Here is a 23,572-nt window from a genome sequence, read left to right as displayed (position 1 = left end):
TTGAGTGTGACTATGTTACATTGTATGTCACTATATGTGCTTGTGCTGAGTGACTGTGTTACATTGTATGTAACACTATGTGCTTGTAATGAGTGTGACTGTATGTTACTTTGTGTGTCACTATATGTGCTTGTGCTGAGTGTGACTGTATGTTCCATTGTGTGTACTCGATATGCTTGTGATGAGTGTGACTGTATGTTCCATTGTGTGTCCCTATATGTGCTTGTGCTGAGTGTGACTGTATGTTACATTGTATGTCACTATATGTGCTTGTGCTGAGTGTGACTGTATGTTCCATTGTGTGTCACTCTGTGCTTGTGCTGAGTGTGACTGTATGTTACACTGTGTGTCACTCTGTGCTTGTGCTGAGTGTGACTGTATGTTCCATTGTGTGTCACTCTATATGCTTGTGCTGAGTGTGACTGTATGTTATGCTGTGTGTCACTCTGTGCTTGTGCTGAGTGTGACTGTATGTTACGTTGTGTGTCACCCTATGTGCTTGTGCTGAGTGTGACTATGTTATGTGTCACTCTAATGTGCTTGTGCTGAGTGTAACTATGTTATGTTATGTGTCACACTGTGCTTGTGCTGAGTGTGACTATGTTACATTGTATGTCACTCTTTGCTTGTGCTGAGTGTAACTATGTTATGTGTCACACTATGTGTTTGTGCTGAATGTGACTCTGTTACATTGTGTGTCACTCTATGCTTGTGCTGAGTGTGACTATGTTACATTGTATGTCACTCTGTGCTTGTGCTGAGTGTGACTGTATGTTACATTGTGTGTCACTCTATGCTTGTGCTGAGTGTGACTGTATGTTACATTGTATGTCACTCTATGTGCTTGTGCTGAGTGTGACTATGTTACATTGTGTGTCACTATATGTGCTTGTGCTGAGTGTGACTGTATGTTACATTGTATGTCACTCTATGCTTGTGCTGAGTGTGACTGTATGTTACATTGTGTGTCACTCTATGCTTGTGCTGAGTGTGACTGTATGTTACATTGTATGTCAGTCTATGTGCTTGTGCTGAGTGTGACTGTATGTTACATTGTGTGTCACTATATGTGCTTGTGCTGAGTGTGACTGTATGTTACATTGTGTGTCACTCTATGCTTGTGCTGAGTGTGACTGTATGTTACATTGTATGTCAGTCTATGTGCTTGTGCTGAGTGTGACTGTATGTTACATTTTATGTCTCTCTATGTGCTTGTGCTGAGTGTGACTGTATGTTATGTTGTGTGTCACTCTATGTGCTTGTGCTGAGTGTGACTGTATGTTACGTTGTGTGTCACTATGTGCTTGTGCTGAGTGTGACTGTATGTTATGCTGTGTGTCACTCTGTGCTTGTGCTGAGTGTGACTGTATGTTACGTTGTGTGTCACTCTATGTGCTTGTGCTGAGTGTGACTATGTAACATTGTGTGTCACGCTATGTTTGTGCTGAGTGTGACTGTATGTTACACTGTGTGTCACTCTATGTGCTTGTGCTGAGTGTAACTGTTATGTTATGTGTCACACTGTGCTTGTGCTGAGTGTGACTATGTTACATTGTATGTCACTCTATGTGCTTGTGCTGAGTGTGACTGTATGTTATGTTGTGTGTCACTCTGTGCTTGTGCTGAGTGTGACTGTATGTTACGTTGTGTGTCACTCTATGTGCTTGTGCTGAGTGTGACTGTGTGTTACGTTGTATGTCACTCTGTGCTTGTGCTGAGTGTGACTGTATGTTACATTGTATGTCGCTCTGTGCTTGTGCTGAGTGTGACTGTATGTTACATTGTGTGTCACTCTATGCTTTGCTGAGTGTGACTGTATGTTTCATTGTATGTCACTCTATGTGCTTGTGCTGAGTGTGACTGTATGTTACATTGTGTGTCACTATATATGCTTGTGCTGAGTGTGACTGTATGTTACATTGTGTGTCACTCTATGCTTGTGCTGAGTGTGACTGTATGTTACATTGTATGTCAGTCTATGTGCTTGTGCTGAGTGTGACTGTATGTTACATTGTGTGTCACTATATGTGCTTGTGCTGAGTGTGACTGTATGTTACATTGTATGTCACTCTATGTGCTTGTGCTGAGTGTGACTGTATGTTATGTTGTGTGTCACTCTATGTGCTTGTGCTGAGTGTGACTGTATGTTATGTTGTGTGTCACTCTATGCGCTTGTGCTGAGTGTGACTGTATGTTATGTTGTGTGTCACTCTATGTGCTTTTGCTGAGTGTGACTGTATGTTATGTTGTGTGTCACTCTATGCTTGTGCTGAGTGTGACTGTATGTTATGTTGTGTGTCACTCTATGCTTGTGCTGAGTGTGACTGTATGTTATGTTGTGTGTCACTCTATGCTTGTGCTGAGTGTGACTGTATGTTATGTTGTGTGTCACTCTATGTGCTTGTGCTGAGTGTGACTGTATGTTATGTTGTGTGTCACTCTATGTGCTTGTGTTGAGTGTGACTGTCAGCTCTGTGTTCTGTGTAACCCAGAGATACGCCGTTTTGTTTGGCTGTGTTCCTGTGTCTGGTTGAATGACAATATATTTGAACTTGAACTACACCCAACTGCAGATGACTGCTACATTACACCTTCTCTCTGTTTCAGTCACAGACTCAGGCAAAAGATACTCAACATGAATGACAGCACACACAAAATGCTGGAGGAACTCAGCAGATCAGGCAGCATCTGTGAAGGGAAATGAATAAGCATCGATGTTTCGGGCCGAGAGTCCTGATGAGGATCAGAAGATACTCTAGAATGGATTTAGAAAGCTGGTTGACTGTGTGGAAGGGAAGGGTTGGATTGATCTTGGAGTAGGTTAAAAGGCAGCACAGCATTGTGGGCTGAAGGGCCTGGACTCTGCTGTAGTGTCCCATGTACCAGCTCTTATTTCCCACGTTTTTAAGCGAGAATATTTGTGAATTTCTTCATCAGGATTGTCCTGGTGAAGGGTTAGTATGTGTATAGCTGTAAGAAAGCATCATGTATGGACTAGTCTGACTTCACTTGTACCCTTACCGAGTCTACATCAGTCTCATCTCTCGCACACAGCTCATTGCCTTGGTAACTTGGTTGATCTAACGCGTGTGTCTGTCCTCACCACCCTTATGTATGTCTGGCCTTCCTTGTGTGCCGCACCCGACTCTCCCGTGAGAGCCTGCACTGTGGTTTTAAAGATTTAAGGCTGAGCTTTATTGGCCATTCGTGCATCAAGGCACACAGTGAAATGTGTCGTTTGCATTAGCAACCAACACAGTCTAAGGATGTGCTGGGGGCAGCCCACAAGTGCTGCCATGCTTCTGGCACCAGCATAGCATGTCCACGACTTCCTAACCCTGACCTGTCCGTCTTTGGAGTTTGGGAGAAGACTGAAGCACTCCGAGGAAGCCCACCCAGTCACGGGGAGAACGTGCAAACTCCTTACAGACAGCAGCAGGAATTGAACCTCGATCAGTGACGGCTGGCATTGTAGCACCATGGTAACATAGCACTTAACCCGACACTATTACAGCTCGGGGCATCAGAGGTCGGAGTTCAATTCCAGCATCCTCTGTACGTTCTCCCCGTGATCGTGCGGGTTTCCTCCGGATGCTCCAGCTTCCTCACACAGGCCAAAGACATACCAGTCAGTAGGCTAATGGGTCGTAAATTCTCCTGTGACTTGGCTCGGACTAAACTGGGAGTTGCTTGTGGCACAGCTCGAAGGGCTGGGAGGGTCTGGTCCACAAGGTATCAACAAATAAGTAAAGCGTTGCACAAACTGCTGTCCCAGTCTGGGAAAGGGTGTAGCCAAGAGAAGTTACCCATCACTTCAGATCTACACTGTTCGGAGATTTCAACCCTGAGCTCCAGATCAAATCTAAAAGTTTTACAGAAAAATCCCAGGGGTCAACAGAAGCTGTTTGTCAAAGCATCTTTGTGTAGAGTTGATGTTATCAGATCTGCAACAGCTGCCTTCAGAGATGAGAGATCCTGCTGCCAGGGTCTCTGCCCTAATCTACTGCAGAGGGACTGTGCTACACAGTGATAAAGTTCTTGTAATACTGCGGGTTGTTTTGTCTACTCCCAGCAGATGGGTCTCATCATTTCATCTCGGAAAATGAAAACTCTGATTTCAGACCTCCCCACTCATGGGGAAGGCTTCAGGAGTAAACCCTGTGGGAAAATGCAGAGCTGGAATCCCTAGGGCAGATCTAGGTCGAGTTCCACACTGACTGGCAAGTCCTGCGACACTGCTGGTGCCAAACTGTATCGATCTCTGCCGTCCCCTTGGATTCATCAGCTGTGTGGAGAGGGCAGCCCGGTGCGTGGGTCACAGCTTCAATGGTTCAATGATTCAATTTAGTATCCGGGAACAGAGACAGTATGAAACCTGAAGTTCTTACGCTTCACATCCACAAAACAAAAGAAAAACCCCTACGGATAAATGACCAAAACACTTTAGAACCCCAAGCCCTCCTCCCCACACACAAACAGCAGCAAAGCATTACCTCCCCCATCTGCCTCAGCCCCCACCACCCACCATGCAAAGCACCCAAAGAAACCATAAGTCCATTAGATACGGGAGCAGAATTAGGCCATTTGGGCCATCGAGTCTGCTCTGCCATTTCATCATGGCTGATCCAATTTTCCTCACGGCCCCAATCTGCCTTCCCCCGCCATGTATCTGTTAATGCCCTGACCGATCAAGAATCTATCAACCTCTGCCTTAAATATACTTAGAGACTTGGCAAAGAATTCCACAGATTCACCACTCTCTAGCTAAAGAAATTCCTCCTTATCTCCATTCTAAAAGGATGCCCCTCCATCTAAGGCTGTGCCCTCTGGTGCTAGACACTCTACATCCATTCTATGATATAGACTTCATGAAAAAAAACACTGTTCATCCCAACGCTTTGACATCCCACAGCCTCTCTCTCCATATTATACTGACCTGGCTTGTGTATTATGTAAACAGCTGGGACCCAACATCCATGGTTGCCCCGACCAACGGGGGCCTCAATATTTTGTCCACTCCTATTTCATTTATTAGGAGGTTGCGGGTTGCCTGATAGAGGTATATAAGTTGGTAACGTGCATGGACTGGATGTAAGGACATAGTCTTTTTCCCAGGGAGGAAGTGCTAAAACAAGAGGTTTCAGATCAGAGGCAAGAGATTAAAAGATACATCGGGGAAGCTTCTTCACACGGAGAGTGCTGTGTATTTGGAATGAGCTTCCAGAAAGACTGATTGAAGTGGACACATTAGCAATATTTAAAAGCCATCTCTTTAAGTACATGGGTAGGAGAGGTTTAGAGGGCTTCGGGCCAAACTTGGGCAGATACAACAAGCTTGCTGGGCAACATGGATGAGATGGGTCAAAGGGCTTGTTTCCAAGCTGTATGACTCTGGGAAATCTACTGTGGCTATTAGAGCAGGTCTAAGGATGTGGATCAATCGGGGTGCTACGGTGGAGGAGCGAATAACTGTAATATTACAGCTCGGGGAGTCAGAGTTCAATTCTGACACTGTCTGTAAGGAGTTTGTATGTTTTCCCATAATACACAGGGTTTTCCTCCGGGTGCTCCAGTTTCCTTCCACAGTCCAAAGCCGTACTGGTTAGTATGTTAATTGGTCATTGATCTGCACCAAATTGCTAAATAAATAAACAACCTCCTGGCACCCCAAAGATTTTCCAACATCTACAAAGCTGACGTCAGGATTGTAACAGAACACCCTCCACTTGCTTGGAATGAAAGCGTCTCAAAAACTCTGAGGGGATTTGACACCATCCAGGCAAAGGCAACTGTTTAACTCCACATTTGTCGTTCCTTCATCATTGCAGAGTATATCACCCTCAAAACACATCATTGTTACTTACCTTGGTCATACTGACAACATTGCACAGAACACCACCTCCTGTCCGTTCCCCGCCATCCTGACGTTTTCCCAGGGCGGAAATGGCTAGTCCAAGGGGGCATCGTTTTAAGGTGATTGGAGGAAGGTTGGGGGGGGATATCAGAGGTAGGAGAGTGGGGGTATGTAGAACATCCTGCCGGGATGGTGGTAGAGGTAGATATGTACATTAAGAGCTCTTAAGAAACTCTGAGATGGTACATTGATGAGGGCTATGTGAGAGAGAAGTGTTACATTGACCTTAGAGTAGGTTAAAAGGTTGACAAACTGCTGTGTTCTGAAGGGCCTGTCGTGTTCTCTGTTCAATGACTTGGAAATTAGTCCTGTAACCCCACATACAGTGTGTGACACTTCCAACACACCGATAACTCAGAAATGTTACCCACCACTTCCTACCGTGTGGAGGCTTTAGAGAGGGTGCAGAGGGTTACCAGGATGTTCCCTAGATTAGAGAGCACGTCTTATAAGGACACGTTGAGCGAGCTGGGGCTTTTCTCTTCAGAGCAAAGAGGTCACTCGATAGAGGTGTGCAAGATGATAAGAGACATAGATGGAGTGGACAGTCAGAGACTTGTCCCAGGGTGGAAATGCCTGATCAAGTTAGCATAATTTTAAAGTGATCAGAGAAATCTATAGGGGGGGGGGAATGTCAGAAATAGGTGTTTATATACAGAGAGTGGTAGGTTTAAGGACCACACTGCCTGGCGTGCTGATAGAGACAGATACATTAGGGACATTTAAGAGACTCGTAGATAGAGTAGACACACGGATGATAGTAAAAAGGAGGGTATGTGGATTGATCTTGGAGTAGGTTAAAAGGTCAGCACAGCATTGTGGGCTGAAGGGCCTGTACTATGCTGCATTTTTCAATGTCCTATGTTTTATATTCAACAGTAATTAGAGATTAGTAATGAATATCAGCTTTGGCAGTCCCACCCACAGCTCAAGAAATTAATGAATTGGAATTTTTTGATTAGTTTGGGAGGCAGAGTAGAGATATATCTCTACAAAGGAGGTGTAAGGCACTCCTTCCCTCCGTTAGCCTGCAGGTCACCCTTGGGCAAGGTATAGCGCCTGCTTAGCCCCCATTCAGGGTCACGTGAAGCCATGGGGGCAGGTGGTGGATGGTCGTATGAGCAGCCGGTGCAGATCACAAATCCTGGTTATGGGACCACTGACACCAGGCGGACAATCTCTGAAGAGTATTGATAATGGCTGGGGTCACCCACCTTGTAAAGACACTGCCCAGAACGAGGCAATGACAAACCACTTCTGTGGAAATATTGGCCAAGAGCAATCATGGCCATGATCGCCCACATCATATGTCATGACACTGATCAGCAGCGAAAGGGCACTTTAAAATGCCAGTGCCAGTTTTCAGCTGCAATTCAGTGCTTTCAGATCTTTGACTGTTTGAGAAATCTCTGCAAAATTGGCAAAGGTTAAAGAGAAAAGGAGAGAACTCACGAAAGCCTGCTGACCATGTCCAGAGAGATGAAAAGAGAACGCTAACCTGCTGGTGAAATAGCGATTGGTTTCAATGAGACTCTTTGATTATTCTTGGTACACCTCACTGAGATGTGAACTTGTTCATAAACACTCGTTAGTTCAAGAGGTTAGTGAAGCCTTTAATACACAGTTGCCTTTCCGAGGAATGTCCGGGGGTGATAGATAATGTGTCGGATATAAGAACACTGAGCATTATAGGGGGCAGAGCAAGAACAAGTAAACAAACACATACCACCTTGATAATGAAGTGCATTGAACTTGAATTCACTATTTGACACATAGATGAAAGGAAGTAGGAAATGTGTAGAGGCCAAGAGGTTGAGCTAATGAAAAGCTCCCTACATTCCTCCTGGGTAAACATGTTATGGCTGAAACCCAACCTGCTCCCCGTGGAGGCAAGTTGCACAGTGGGTAGAGCTGCTGCCCCACAACTCAGGCAACATGGGTTCGATCCTGGCCTCCGCTGTTGTCTGTGTCTGTTCTCCCTGAGGCTGTAGGGATCTTCCACATCCAGAATCAAAATCGGGCTTAACTTCTCTGGCATATGTTGTGAAATTTACTGTTTCTCTGCAGTACTACATTGTAATACATAATGATAAACAAACTATGCATTTCAATAAGAAATATATTTTCAAAATTAAATTAAGTAAGTAGTGCAAGAAGAGAGCAAAAAAAAAGAAAAACAATATTGAGGGACTGTTCATAGGTTTGTTGTTCTCTCAGAAATCTGATGGCAGAGGGGAAAAAGCTGTTCCTAAAATGATGAGTGTGTGTCTTCAGGTTCCTGTGCCTCTGCCTTGATGGTTACAATGAGAAGAGGGCAAATCTTAGTGATGGGGGTCTTTAGTAAAGGTTGCCTCCTTTCTGAGGCACTGCCTTTTGAAGATGTGCTCGTCACTGTGCCCACGATGGAGCAGGCTGAGCTCGTAGCTTTCTGCAGCCTTTTCTGATCCTGTGCAGTGGCCCCTCCGTAACATGCAGCGATGCAACCACTTAGAATGCTCTCCACAGTACTCCTCTAGAATTTGTAAGAGTCTTTGGTGATGTTCCAAATCTCGTCGGGCTCCTAATGAATAAAGGCGTGTACGTTGGTGAGGAAGCAGGCCACAGTAAATTGTCCCTAGAGTAAGGGTGAGGGGTAGAATCTTTGGGGGTATTAGGGAATGCAGAAGAATTTTAGAAAAGGAATAAAAGAAGATTACTGTAGATGGGTGGTTAGTGGACAGCATGGATCTCCTGCACTAGAGGGCCTCTTTCAATGCTGTACCACTCTAGGAGAATGAAGAACGAAAAATCTTTGCAGTTGTATTGCTGAAGTGGTATATGTACCCAATAGTACCCATTGCAGTGAAGCAAATGGAAGCTATCTGCTCCACTGTCACGTCCAGGCTGACCCAGAGAAGTGATTCAGATCAGTCACATTAATCTGGATTAGTCCTGTTTCTCAGCTCTGGGTACATTGATCCTGTCGATCGCTAACCGTACTTCCACTGCTTCACCAGGTGCTCTGGAAAGAATGTGAGGGTGGTTTTAGTCAGTGGGTTCAGCCAGCTGACCAACTTCCCTCCAATCAAGCACGGCCTTAAACCGATGTCCCTGGTAACTGATCTCTCTGCTAAGAAGATCGAATTTCTGTTGATGCAGTCTCAGCCTCTAAAGATACATCGGTTAAGCAGCCCTAGGCCTTGACTGTGGACAGTCCCAGCCTGGTCTCTGAGGTGGACAGTCCCAGCCTGGTCTCTGAGGTGGACAGTCCCGGCCTGGTCTCTGAGGTGGACAGTCCCAGCCTGGTCTCTGAGGTGGACAGTCCCGGCCTGGTCTCTGAGGTGGACAGTCCCGGCCTGGTCTCTGAGGTGGACAGTCCCGGCCTGGTCTCTGAGGTGGACAGTCCCAGCCTGGTCTCTGAGGTGGACAGTCCCGGCCTGGTCTCTGAGGTGGACAGTCCCGGCCTGGTCTCTGAGGTGGACAGTCCCAGCCTGGTCTCTGAGGTGGACAGTCCCGGCCTGGTCTCTGAGGTGGACAGTCCCGGCCTGGTCTCTGAGGTGGACAGTTCCAGCCTGGTCTCTAAGGTGGACAGTTCCAGCCTGGTCTCTAAGGTGGACAGTCCCGGCCTGGTCTCTGAGGTGGACAGTTCCAGCCTGGTCTCTAAGGTGGACAGTCCCGGCCTGGTCTCTAAGGTGGACAGTCCCGGCCTGGTCTCTGAGGTGGACAGTCCCAGCCTGGTCTCTAAGGTGGACAGTCCCAGCCTGGTCTCTAAGGTGGACAGTCCCAGCCTGGTCTCTAAGGTGGACAGTCCCGGCCTGGTCTCTAAGGTGGACAGTCCCAGCCTGGTCTCTGAGGTGGACAGTCCCAGCCTGGTCTCTGAGGTGGACAGTCCCAGCCTGGTCTCTGAGGTGGACAGTCCCAGCCTGGTCTCTGAGGTGGACAGTCCCAGCCTGGTCTCTAAGGTGGACAGTCCCAGCCTGGTCTCTGAGGTGGACAGTCCCGGCCTGGTCTCTGAGGTGGACAGTCCCGGCCTGGTCTCTGAGGTGGACAGTCCCGGCCTGGTCTCTAAGGTGGACAGTCCCAGCCTGGTCTCTGAGGTGGACAGTCCCGGCCTGGTCTCTGAGGTGGACAGTCCCGGCCTGGTTTCTAAGGTGGACAGTCCCGGCCTGGTCTCTGAGGTGGACGGGTCTCTGAGGTGGACAGTCCCAGCCTGGTTTCTGAGGTGGACAGTCCCGGCCTGGTCTCTGAGGTGGACAGTCCCGGCCTGGTCTCTGAGGTGGACAGTCCCAGCCTGGTCTCTGAGGTGGACAGTCCCGGCCTGGTCTCTGAGGTGGACAGTCCCGGCCTGGTCTCTGAGGTGGACAGTCCCAGCCTGGTCTCTGAGGTGGATGATCCTCTCCTGGCTACAACTGTCCAGCTCTGTAAACCTTCACTGCACTCACTCCAGTGCCATGGGGTCCTTCCTAGTGACCAGAATGCTACGTTGTAGCAGTGCAATCAGAGTCTGATGCCGTTCCAACACGAATGCCTGTTCTTGTGTACCGTTTTCTCCCATAAAGCAAACTGTCCTGTGTGCCCCCTTAAGCACTCTGTTCCTTTTCACTGCTCAGTAAACACCAATGTTTTCCCTCACCTTAACTGCTCCTCTCCCCACAATCCCTCACCTCTCCCGATTAAACTGTACTTTCTCTTTCTAAATCCCTTTCCTGTCTTTCTGTTGATCCAGGGGATTTTAGGGGAGAGATTTTGCTGATAAAATATGCTCAGAATCTCACCAAAGGAACTTAAATTCAATTCAAGTTTAATTGCTCATGAATACAGTCAAACAAAACAACATCACTCTGGTGCCAAGGTGCCACATGCAGTACCAACAGTCTCACATGGCACAGGGCACAAACAGCACATATGAGAAGGCAAGCACATACAGTATATCAGTAAAATAGTCACAGAAATAAAAGTCCAAGACCCTGATTCCATGAATGCTACAGAGTCCTACAAATTATATTACGACCGATGGTGGTGCCAGCTGAAGCTGAGGATAAGTAAAAATATAATAATAATAATAATAATAATTAAACAATAAATATTAAGTTGTAGAGTCCTTAAAAGTGAGTCCATAATTTGTGGCCTGGGTGGTGGGGATCCTTAGTGCTGGCTGCTGCTTTCCTGTGACAACGCCTGATGTATCACTGTCTCGGACCGATCAGCCAGCCAGTTTAAAAAGAGTCATTCAGATGGGAGCAGATCGAGAGGTTAACTAGGTGATGTTAAAATTAGTGATATGTAGACTCTGAGGATAATTATTAGAATTAAAGTAGGATTTTGATCAGCTGGATAAACAGATTGAGGAATAATAAAGGGGACACAACCTCAGAATGTCCAGTTACAACAAAGACGAGGAAGAATTTCTTTAGACGGGGTGGTGAATCTGTAGAATTCCTTGCTACAGATGGCTGTGGAGGCCAAGTTATTGTGTATATTTAAAGCAAAGTTTGATGTGTCCTTGATTTGTCAGGGTGTCAAAGGGTATGAGGAGAAGGCATTAGAATGGGGTTGAGAGGGATAATAAGTCAACCGTGATTTGATGGGCAGAGCAGACTTGATGGGCCAACTGGCCTCATTCGGCTCCTGTGTCTTATGGGCTAAGTGTTTAATTCAGATTTAAGAGCAAAGTGTTGCATTTTGGAAAGTCAAGTCAAGGAAGGACTTCCATGGCATCCTGGGGTGTGCTAATGTACAGAGGGACCTTGTACAATAAGTATATTGTTTGATCAAAGTGGAGTCACAGGTCGACAGGGACAGAAAGCTTTTGGCTGCACTGGCCATCAGTCAGGGCACTGAGTTTGGAATTGTACAAGATACTGGTGGGACCACACCTTGAGTATGTTGTAGGTTTTGGTTGTCCCATTATAGGAAAGATATTACTAAACAGGAAAGATTTAGAAGGATGTTGCCTGGATTCAAGGGACAGGGTTATAGGGAGAGGTCAGACAAGCTAAATCTTTATTCCTTGGAGCACAGAAGACTGATCTTATAGAAGTGCATAACATTATGAGAGGTCTTACTCCCAGTGTGGGGGGGAGGGGAGTCTTGAACCACAGGGCGTAGGTTAGAAGAATTAAGGAGGTCTGAAGGACAATAGTTTTCATCAGACAGGAATTAACTGCTAGAGGAAGTGCAGGTCCAATAATAACTTCTTAAAAAAAAAATCAGATAGGTCCATAGATTGGAAAGGACTTCAAGAGAATCCAGTCTCACAATACAAGGACATCCATTTAGAACAGAGATGAAGAGGTATTTCTTTAGCCGGAGGGTGGTGAATCTGTGGAATTCATTGCTACAGAGGGCTGTGGAGGCCAAGTCATTGAGAGTATTTAAAGCAGAGGTTGATTAGTCAGGGTGTCAAAGGTAGCGGGGAGAAGACAGGAGAATGAGGTTGAGAGGGAAAGTAAATCAGCCATGGTGGAATGCTGGAGCCCATTTGGTGGGGCAAATGGCCTAATTCTGCTCGTGTGTCTTATGGTTTTATGGAAATTGGTGAAACGTGGGCAAATGGGACTTTAATGAGATGGACATTGGTTGGCATTGACCAGTTGGGCTGAAGGGCCTGTTTGACTCTAAATGGGTTGCTTGTTCTCTGACTGCTGATACCCGCTTTAACTTAATTCCACAAAACCAGACACGTGACTGATTAAACCTTTTTTATTCAGCGGGTGATTAGAAGTCGAAGCCAGTCGATGGATGCCATGGGTCTCAGCATTAAGAAACAGAACACTGTCTCCTCGAGTCACAGTGCCAGTCTTACCCAGACCGCAGGAGAAACCATCAGAGCCCCTGGCATTGTAAGTATCAGCCCCTATCAGACAGAGACATCGAAAGGCACAAGTACCGAAATCAACAGCTTTGAAAGCTCACATCTGTGAACCTTGGGGTGCCATGGTAGCACGGTGGTTAGCACAACGCTACTACAGCTCGGGGCGTCAGAGGTCAGAGTTCGATCCCAGCATCCTCTCTAAGGAGTCTCTGTACGTCCCTCCCCACCCCCCCAAGGCAATGTGTGGGTTTTCTCCAGTGCCTCTGGTTTCCTCCCACATTCCAGAGACGTACCAGGTAGGTTAATGGTCCTGTGAAGGTTATATCAGAGTTGCTGGGTGGCGTGGCTCGAAGGGCCAAAGGTCCTATCCCACACTTTAATTGTTCTTTAATCCTTTACCGAGTCAGAGACACATTCAAGCCAGCGACACGTGTTGAAGCAGAACCTCTCATGAACCAATTAGCCACACCACACAGTATTGCGTGCTTCGGTGTAAAGAGGCAAGAGGCTTGGAAAGTATCGGAGGGTGCCACGGTAGCGTAGCGTTTGGCTCAACACTTTTACAGCTCAGGGCGTCCCGGATTTCCATGTTCAGTTCCAGCACCGTCTGTAAGGAGTCTGTGCGTGAGTGCACATGTTGCCTCTGGGTGCTCCGGCTTCTCCAGTGGTCACTGCAAATTGTCCCTTGATTAGGCTCAGGTTGAATCGGTGGGTTGCTGGGTGCACGGCTCGTTGGGCCAGAAAGGCCCGTAGTGCGCTGTAACTCTAAATGAATAATTCACTAATCCTGTACAAGTTTGAAATGAAAATCATTTATGATTTCATAAAGCAGTTAATACTTCCTCAGCAACAACATTATTGATGCCAATTCTGAAACTGGGAGGTTTTTTCTACCAATGTATTGATTTCATACAATTATATAGTAAACACTGAGTCTTGCAATGTCAACAGGAATCTATCAAACCATCCATCTTTATACAATAAGTGTACACTTAGGATGAAAAATGGTAACTAATTTCTTCTGAATATTCCTGTATTTGTTAAGTTAAATCTGGGTGGGACTTCCACAGTGGATGGTGGGACCCTCGGCAGTACAGAAAGGACTTGCATGCTTCACTGAGTGTGGAGTCACAGAAGCCAGGGTCTTGTAGAAGTGTTTCAATATTCTAGCCTACATCGTTCAGGATACTGTACTGGGTATCAGAGTTGGGAGGTTACGGTGCGGTTATACAGGACACTGCTGAAGCTGAGCTTGGAGTAGTGCATTCAGTTTTGCACGCCCTGCATTACAATAATGTTATTAAGCTGGGAAGAGTGGAGATAAGATTTCAGAATCAGATTTTATATCACCAGCATATGCTGTGAAATTTGTTGATTTTGTGGCAGCAGTACAATGCAATCAAAAAAAGACTGTGAATTACAGTAAGTATCAATATATTAAACAGTTAACTAAGTAGTGCAAAAACAGAAATAAAGGAAGTAGTGAGGTAGATTTATAAAGACATTATAGGGAGACAATAGACAGACTAGGACTTCATTTCTTTGAGATTAGGAGACTGAGAGAGGTGTAGAAAATTATGAGGGGCGTAGGTAGAGTGAATGCACTCATTTCTCCTCTGTCCACCCCTAGGGCTTTGGGGAACCAAGAACCAGAGGACAGCTTTAAGTTGAGAGGGAAAAAATTAATTGGAACCTGAGGGGCAACAACTTTCTACAAAGTGTGATGTATATCACCCTTCTTATAAAAGCACTGCCTAGAAAGCAGTGGCAAACCACTTCTGCAGAAAAATTTGCCAAGAACAATCATGGTCAAATTCTATGATTGCCCATGCCTTATGTATGTGGAACGATCTCCCAGACAAAGTTGTTGAGGCAGGTACAATAACAAATTTAAAAAGACAGTTGGGCAATTACACGGATTGTAACAGGTTAGAAGGTTATAAGGCAAACCTGTCAAATGGGACATCTCGGTCAGTGTGGACCTGTATATTTCTAGGCCTTTATAAAGAGCTTAGCTCTTTACTGAAAATCTTCTGCATTTCATATTGGGTTGTGGAGACACAAGAACAAATTGTAGGTATTGTTGCTTCATACCCAGTAATTAGTGAGTTGGGTTAAGCCCATCACCCCTACTATAGGCATAGCCCATGAACAGCAGCTCGCCAGAGTCCTCTGTCCTGGGCCAGTCTTCCTTGTTGTCTCCAGGTGTAGTCCATCTTCTTGGTGAATCCTTCCTCTCCCAGGGATGAGGCTGGTTCTCTAGCTAGGTTTCGGTAGGATGAGGTTGCTAGCCACATGCCCAACCCTCCTCCTTTCTCTGTCGGCTTGGGACTGCCCATGGTGGAGTTACCTAATTATTGCTGTCTGCTTAACTCACTTAGCAGGCTAGGTATCCAATGCAAGATGGGGCTACTCTTGAGGAACTGCTTACTACTCTGCGAGGACACAGAAGGAGAGGAGAGACCCTCCTAAATGGTCAGCTATCCTGGAGATTTATTCCACTCCACAGATGCTGCTGGACCTGCTGAGTTCCTCCAGCATTTTGTGTGTGTGTGTTGCTCTGGATCTACAGAAATCTCGTGTTTACGGTTTGAAATCCTGCTGTACTGCCACATTCACCTTGGTTCCTCTTGCTCCAGGTGAACTATTCATTCTCCACCACATTGTTGGTCTGTTCTGCAAGATTCCTGGGGAGAGGTGTGTGTTTTGCAAAATTCCTTGAACATGTGAATTCAGGATCTTGACGGTTGGCGAGTTGTAGTGCTTTAGGAAGTGATCTTGGTCTGGGATGTTTGGAGACAAAACACTGCTGAGTGATTGGTTCACCTGGCTTTCCCTATCACCTTCTAGCTTGTCCTCCTTCCCCACCTTCTTATTCTGGCTTCTTACCCCTTCTTTTCCAGTCCTGATGAAGAGTCTTGGCCCAAACCTTGACAATTTATTTCCCTCCATAGATGCTGCCTGACCTGTTGTATTTCTCCAGTATTTTGAGTGTGTTGCTCTGGACTTCCAGCATCTGCAGAATCTCTTCTGTTTGTGATTGATTGCTGTTGACAGGAAGACAGCATGAATGGAAAGAAAGGACATGCGTCTAATTTCATGAGGAGGTGTGGTTGCCAAAAAGATTGGGAAAAACCATCCCTATAATCCAGAGGACAGGCTGATAGCCCTTCCAGGTGAGGCACAGTTTCACCTGCACCTCTTCCTACCTGGTCTACCTCATCCAGTGGTTATGATGTGACCTCGTCCAGAAGCAGCCCTACTCTGTAAAGGATGGCCACCTCAAACTTGCAATATGTGCCATTTCATTCTCTTTCTCACTCCCACTGCAACCTGTTCCCTGCCTTCTTCATGACTACAGAGAGGCATTTGTCATCTCATCTTACCCTTGGTCTGAACCGTGAGTGTTCCATTGTCAGGTAATTCAACCCCTCCCCAAGTGTTAGACCATAAGACATAGAAATAACTAGACCATTTGGCCCAGCAAGTCTGCTCTGCCATTCTATCATGGCTAATTAACTATCCCTCTGAACCCCATTCTCCTGCCTTCTCCCCATAACCTTTGATGCCCTAACTAATCAGGAACCTATTGAAACTCCACGGGTGGTGGGGTGGAGACACGTCTCTACCAAAGGAGCTCCTTCCCTTTGCTACCCTGCAGGTCACCCTTGGGCAAGATGTAGCACCTGCTTAGCCCCCCAGTAAGAGTCATGGGAGCAGGTGGTGGATGTTTGTATGAGCAGCTGGTGCATATCACAAGTGGTTATGCAACCACTGACACCAGGCAGGCAATCCCTGAAGAGTATTGATAATGGCTGGGGTCACTGGTCTTGTAAAGACACTGCTCAGAAGAAGGCAATGGCAAACCACTTCTGTGGAAAAATTTACCAAGAACAATCATGGTCATGGAAAGACCGTGATTGCCCACGTTATAAGATTTGACACATAATGATGATGTCATATGACTTGGAACATAATGATGATGACGACCAACCTCTGCTATAAATACACCCAATGTCTTGGCCTCTGCAGCTGTCTGTGCCAATGAATTCTGCAAATTCGCTACCCTCTGGCTAAAGAAATCCCTCTTCATCTCCATTCTAAAAGGTTGTCCCTCTATTCTAAGGCAGTGCCCTTTGGTCCAATACTGCCCCACTACAGGGAACATCCTCTCCACGCCCAGCCTATCTAGGCTTTTCAATATTAGGTCCGTTTCAATGAGATCCCCTCATTCTTCTAAACTCCAGCGAGTACAGGCCCAGAGCTATCAAACACTCCACATACATTAACCCTTTCATTCCTGGGAACTCTCATGAGCTTCCTCCAGAACCTTTCCAGTGCCAGAGCCTCCTTTCTTCGATAGGGAACTCAAAGATTTTCAGAAAACTCCAAATGTTATTTGACCAATGCCTTATAAAACCTCAGCGTTACACTGCTGTATCCACCATGTTGTCTTCTAGCTTTGTCCACCTCTCCCTTCTTCTCCCTCTCTACCTGGCTCCATCTGCTTTCATCCATCCCCTTACACCATCTGCTCAACAACCCCCCAGCCCCTCACAATGTGATATATTGACAATGTGTCCTCTTCCCTCTCAGACTATGGATTTTGACCAGTCCAATAAGGAGACAATTTGACAAATTCTCCTACAGTTCCCTACCTCACAAGGAAATCAAAGGGTTAATGCATAAGGGGGCTCTGGGCCCGTACTCGCTGGAGTTTTGAAGAATGAGCGGGAAATCACTTTGAAACCTTCCAAATATTGAAAGGCCTAGATTGATTCGATGTGGGCAGGATGTTTCCTTTAGTGAAGAAGTCTAGGACCAGAAGGCACAGCATTAGAATAGGAAGATGTCATTTAGAACAGAGATGAGAAGGAACTTTTTTAGCTAGACGGTGGTGAATCTGTGGAATTCATTGCCACAGACAGCTGTGGAGGGTAAGTCATTGGGTACACTTAAAGTTGAGTTTAGTAATTTCTTTATCAGTCAAGGTGTCAAAGGTTACGGAGAGAATGGGTTCGAGAGGGAAAATGGATCAGCCATGATGGAATGGCGGAGGAGACTTGATGGGCTGAATGGCCTAATTCTGCTCCTTTGCCTTATGTTGTAGTTCAGAATAAATGAAAGAAAAAAAAATCCAGAGCTGAATGCTAAGTAATGGGAGACACTGGAGTAGTGCTGGTTCAGTCTTCTTTCCGTGAAGGAATGACTGCTTAGTTTAAGAGCCATGTGAAGTACAGCCGTTGTAATTGTAAACACTTCAGGAACCAGCTGGTCCATTTTCTTTGATTTTCCACTCTTGTGTTCTCGCTGTGAAGGAAAGAGTTGGAAATTTCTTCCCAAGTTCTAAACCAGATGGACAATATATGAGGGTGTCACAGCTATGCGTGAGCTCAGTAAGCTGTGCTGGAGACATCAATCTGGAGAAAACATTAAAAGCATGTAGTCTTGACCTAAAAACATACAACAGAACAGGACTGGTCCTTCAGAACATAGAACATAAAACAGTATAGCACGGGAACAGGTCCTTCAACCCACAGTGTTTTGGCAAACCAATTAAGTTAGTAATCAAATGTCCAACTAAAATAATCTTCTCTGCCTACACAATGTCCATATTCTTCTTTTTCCTCATGTTCATGTGACTATCTAAACGCCTCTTAAAAGTCCCCAATGTTTCTGCATCTACCACCACCCCAGGCAGTGGATTCCAGGCACCCACCATTCTCTGTGTATAAAACTTGCCCCTCACATCTCCTTTCAACTTACCCCCTCTTACCTTAAATGCATGACCTCTGGTATTAGACATTTTGAAGTTGAAAGTATATTATACAGCTTTGAGTTTTGTCTCCTTTCAGGCAGCCACAAAACAAGAAACCCAAAAGGACTCATAAAAAGAACATCCACCGTGCAGAGAGAAAGAAAAAAAACATGTGAAAATAGTAAAAGTAAGCAAATAGCATTTAGAATGAGAGGCAGTCCTTAGAGATGAAGCCCAGAGAAAGCCCACAGCCTCAGCCTCAGCACGATGCGACCCGACCCTCGCTGCTGGTCCCAACATTCTGCCTTTTCAATCCATCTGGGAAACGATACTGTTTGTCTATATCTATGCTTCTCATAATCTTATACACCTCAACAGAGCTCCCCTCAGCCCACGGCACTCCAGAGAAGGCAACCCAAGTTCGTTCTGCCACCCATTATAGCACGTGCCCTTCCATAATCCTTTGCATTTATTTTTGTTGTTCCCCACTGAGGCGTGGGGAAGTCATGAGGCATGAATCTGCCAGGGTTCATGATTAGATGGAGGTACTGTACAGGGGAAGTCCAGTTACCTCAACACCAGCTGAATGCCCCAGTGGAGGGAGATCTGAAATATTGGGACAGATTTCTCCATTTCAGAGTAATCAGTAGAACGACGTGTGAGGAAAATTGCCGTTCCATCTGTGAATTAGATATTTCTCAGTGTCTGTTCCAAAATCAAACTCTATGGTTCAAAACTTGCCTGAGAGCAAAACGATGAGATCAGTCAGATTACTCCCCAAGTGCAGACACGAGAGATTCTGCAGATGCTGGAAGAGCTGGAGGTTGGGATGCTAAGCTGGAGTCGAGCCAGTTTTGATTGTATCAGTAAAGCATCAGGCAAGTGTGGGTCTTGACAGGCTGTTTTCTGGCAAAGATCTACTTAGTAAGTGTGAGGCCTTCAAAAGTAAAGTCTTAAGAGTACAAAGCTTATATGTGTCTGTCAGAATAAAAGGTAAAGATAACAGGTCTAGAGATGGGGGTGATCTTAAATAGATATTTTGCAGCTGTATTTACTCAGAAGACAGACACAGAGTCTATAGAAGTGAGGCAGGTGTGGTCATGGACCCTGTACAGATTACAGAGGAGGAAGGGCTTGCTGTCTTGGGGCAAATTAGGATGGATAAATCCCCAGGGCCTAACCAAGCGTTCCCTTGGACCCTGTGGGGGGCAAGTGCACAAATTGCAGGGGCCATAGTAGAGATATTTATATCATCCTTAGCAACAGGTGAGTTACCGGAGGATTGGAGGATAGCCAATATCGTTCCGCTTTTTAACAAAGGCTCTTAACCAGGAAATTATAGGTTGGTGAATCTGACATCAATAGTGGGAAAGTTATTAGAAAGTATTCTAAAGGACCAGATTTACATGTATTTGGATGCACATGGACTGATTAGGGATAGTCAGTATGGCTTTGTGTGTGGTAAGTCATGTCTAACCAACCTTATAGAGTTTTTTGAGGACGTTGCCAGGAAAGTTGATGAAGGCAAGGCAGTGGATGTTGTCTACATGGACTTTAGCAAAGCATTTGGCAAGGTTCCACTTGGGAGGTTGGTCAAGGATTCAGTCACTCGGCCTTCAAGATGAGGTAGCAAATTGGATTAGACATTGGCTTTGTTGGAGAAGCCACAGGTGGTTGCCTCTCTGACTGGAGGCCTGTGACTAGTAGTGTGCCACAGGGATCAGTGCTGTGTACTTTATTGTTTGTCATCTATATCAGTGATCTGGATCAGCAAATTTGTGATGACAAGAAGATTGGTGTAGTAGACAGCGAGGAAGGCTATCATGTCTTGCAGTGGGATTTGGACCAGCTGAAAAAATGGCTGAAATATGGCAGATGGAATTTAATGCGGACAAGTATGAGATGTTGAAATTCAATAGGGTCAACTAGGGTAGGTCTTCAACAGTGAACAGTAGGGCACTGAGGAGTGTGGTAGAACAAAGGGATCTGGGAATACAGGTCCATCATTCATTGAAAGTGGTGTCACAGGTAGACAGAGTTGTAAAGAAAGCTGTTGGCACATTGGCCTTCATAAATCAAAGCACTGTGTACAGGAGATAAGATGTAATGTTGAAGTTGTATAAGATGTTGGTGATGTCTAATTTGTTGTACTGTGTGCAGTTTTGGTCACCCACCTACAGGAAAGATTGAAAGAGTACATAAAAAATTACAAGGATGTTGTCAGCTCTGGAGGGCCTGAGTTAGATGGAAAGATTGAATAGGTTTGGACATTATTCCTAGGAGCAGAGAAGATTGAAGAGAGATTTCATAGAGGAATACAAAATTATGAGGGGTATAGGTAGGGTAAATGCAAACTGAGGTTGGGTGGGACAACAACTAGAGGTTATGGGTTAAGGGTAAAAGGTGAAAAACTTAAGGGGAACTTGAGGGGTGGTAAGTGTATGGAGGACTATTGTCCCATTGCAGGTCAATGGGAGTAGGCAATTTAAATGGTTCAGCATAGACTAGATAGGCTGAAGTGCCTGTTTCTTTGCTGTAATTTTCTACGACTCCATGAATCTATAACTCAACAGGTAAGCAGTAGCAAATACTTCCTTACTAAAGTCCGTCACCCCTACTGGGGCATAGGCTGCCAGCACTAGCTCGCCAGAGTCCTCTGTGCTGGGCCAGTCTTTCACGTTGTCTCCTGGTGTAGCCCATCTTCTTGGTGTATCCTTCCTCTCCTAGGCATGAAGTCTTTGGAGCTTCTGTTGGCATTTCTGTAGCTCTGGGATTTTAAGAGAGGAGGTTGCAATGAGGTTGGTTGCCCAACCCTCCTCGTTTCGCAGCCGTGTTTGGGACCGTCCACGCCAAAGCCAGAAATCCAGAGTAACACAGACAAAATGCTGGAGGAACTCAGCAAGTCAAATAGCATCTAGGGAAGGGAATAAATCGTCATTGCTTTAAGCTGAGACAAGAATTGTGTGTTACTCCCCAAATGTAAGTTGGGGGGAACCTACACACCACTGTTTTTAAGGTGTCAACAGTCCTGAAGGTGAAGTTCCACTCATCATCCGTTGGCTCTTCGGTGCATTATCATTATTACAGAGCAGATTCAGGTTTATTATCACTGACATACATTGCTGATAACACACCTGATTCTGATTCTACTGAAAGTAACTGAATAGGACATACAGGCCCTTCGGCCCACAATGTTGTGCTGACCTTTTAACCCACTCTAAGCAATCTAACCCCTCCCTCCCACAGAACCCTCCATTTTTCTGTCATCCATGTGCCTATCTAAGAGTCTCTTAAATGCCCCTGATATATTTGCCTCTACCACCACCCCGGATATGCATTCTGCATACCTTCTCTGCTAAAATAAAACTACTCCGACTCCCCCTACACAATTCCACTTAAAGTTACACCCTCTCATATTAGCCATTTCCATCTTGGGGAAACATCACTGACTGTCCACTCTATCAATGCCTCTCATCATCTTGTAACATCTCTATCGAGTCACCTCTCAACCTCCTACACTCCCTAGCTCACTCAACCTATCCTCATGAGACATGCATCCTGGTAACTCTCCTCTGGAGCTTCCATGTCCTTCCTATAATGAAGCAACCAATTTATAATATCTCTGCTATACTGACAAGTGGGTGCAGTGCAGGATATTCATGGACTCCTGCGGAATCAGTTCTCTCTGCCTTTTGCCAAATGACAAGTGGAGACCTTTGCGTTTCCCTGGAGTGATTTCATACCATCTCTATGCGACCACGAAGCAATGACAGTGTCAGCCTGGATTAAGTGTTTTTGCAATCCTGAGGTTCGGAAGTCAAGAATGATGCATCAAACTTCTTGTTGCAATCATTTAAATAAGTGTTACAAGAACAAAGAATGAACAAAGAAAGGGAACAAAGAACAATACTCACTACCACTGAATTACTAACATCAATGACAACAATTAACCAATCAAATACCACATTCAAGATTTTAAAAAATAACTCTGATGTTCAGCCTATACTCTCCTCCGATCACCTTTAAATTATGCCCCTCATATTGGCCGTTCCCACCCTGGGAGAAAGTCGCTGGTTCTCCACTTCATCTATGCCTCTTATTATCCAAATTATTATCTAATTTTTAAGAAGGACTAAAGACGTTTCTGTCAGATTTGTATTGAATATACACTCCTCCTCTACCTAATGAGATGGCCACTGAGTGTATGTTCGTGGTCTTCTGCTGCTCCAGCCCATCCGCATCAAGCTTCGATGTGTTGTGGATTCAGAGATGCTCTCCTGCACACCACTGATGTTATTTAAGTTACTGTCGGCTTGAACTAGACTGGCCATTCTCCTCTAGCCCCTCTCATTAACCAGGGTACAGAGTGTAAACGCCCTGTGTGCAGTCCCCCAACACCAGGTTCGTTCCCTTCTTTGGGTGAATTTAATACTTTGCCCTGTTATTTTCACATCACAGCTTCATTCTTGTTCATCATCATAAGTGGTATTGTGAGAAATCTCCACGTGTTTCACTTTGTGCAACACACACAAAATGCTGGAGGAACTCAGCAGGTCAGGCAGCATCTATGGAAATGAATAAACAGCTGACATTTTGAGCCGAGACCCTTCACTAGTCTTGATGAAGGGTCTCAGCCCAAAGCGTTGACTGTGTTTTCATTTCCAAAGATGCTACCTGACCTGCTGAGTTCCTCCAGCATTTTGTGTGAGTTGCTCTGGGTTTCGAGCACTTGCAGAACCTTTTGTGTTTATGTTTCATTTTGTGTTTTCTGCTTTTCCTCAGTCATTACTTGTGCCCGGGAAAAGTCCCAGTAAACATGGACGTCGAGGCAGTGCGATAGGCATAGGAACAATAGAAGAGGTTTCTGGTTTAAACTCACTTTCTTCTCTCTGATTCAATCCTGCTCCTCTTGTGACAATCATTGCATGGTCCCTGATATCCAAATACTGCATGTCTCTGCACCTTCTACAAGAGCAAGTTGCTTTCGGTTGTTTAGAAGTGCTCCGTCTTGAACTTATATTCAAAGCATCTCCTCCTACTTTGCCTCACTTGATCTCACAGCCTGCAATCAAATGCTGTGCAGAAAATAAGCAAAGATTTACAAAAT

At 45.5% G+C, this 23,572-nt stretch overlaps 1 protein-coding gene across 23 annotated transcripts in view; it reads left to right on the top strand.

Moving 5' to 3' along the window:
- Nucleotides 1-23,572, top strand: part of rap1gapa (RAP1 GTPase activating protein a) — a 448,318-nt gene that overhangs the window by 383,319 nt on the left and 41,427 nt on the right. For 19 of the 23 annotated variants that reach the window (XM_059952366.1, XM_059952382.1, XM_059952368.1 and 16 more), the window contains 2 exons: nucleotides 12,604-12,735; nucleotides 23,248-23,325. The exons of 1 other annotated variant lie outside the window; for it this stretch is intronic. In XM_059952366.1, the coding sequence (XP_059808349.1) occupies nucleotides 12,604-12,735; nucleotides 23,248-23,325 (210 nt within the window). Of the gene's footprint in view, nucleotides 1-2,607; nucleotides 9,261-12,603; nucleotides 12,736-23,247; nucleotides 23,326-23,572 lie in introns of those variants that run through there. 3 more of the 23 variants (XM_059952374.1, XM_059952369.1, XM_059952384.1) reach the window with 3 other exon arrangements.

Source organism: Hypanus sabinus, chromosome 27, assembly GCF_030144855.1.
Source record: "Hypanus sabinus isolate sHypSab1 chromosome 27, sHypSab1.hap1, whole genome shotgun sequence".
Classification (NCBI taxonomy): Eukaryota; Metazoa; Chordata; class Chondrichthyes; order Myliobatiformes; family Dasyatidae; genus Hypanus; species Hypanus sabinus.
Note: the sequence above shows the minus strand (reverse complement) of the source record. Positions and strands in the feature narration are given on the sequence as shown.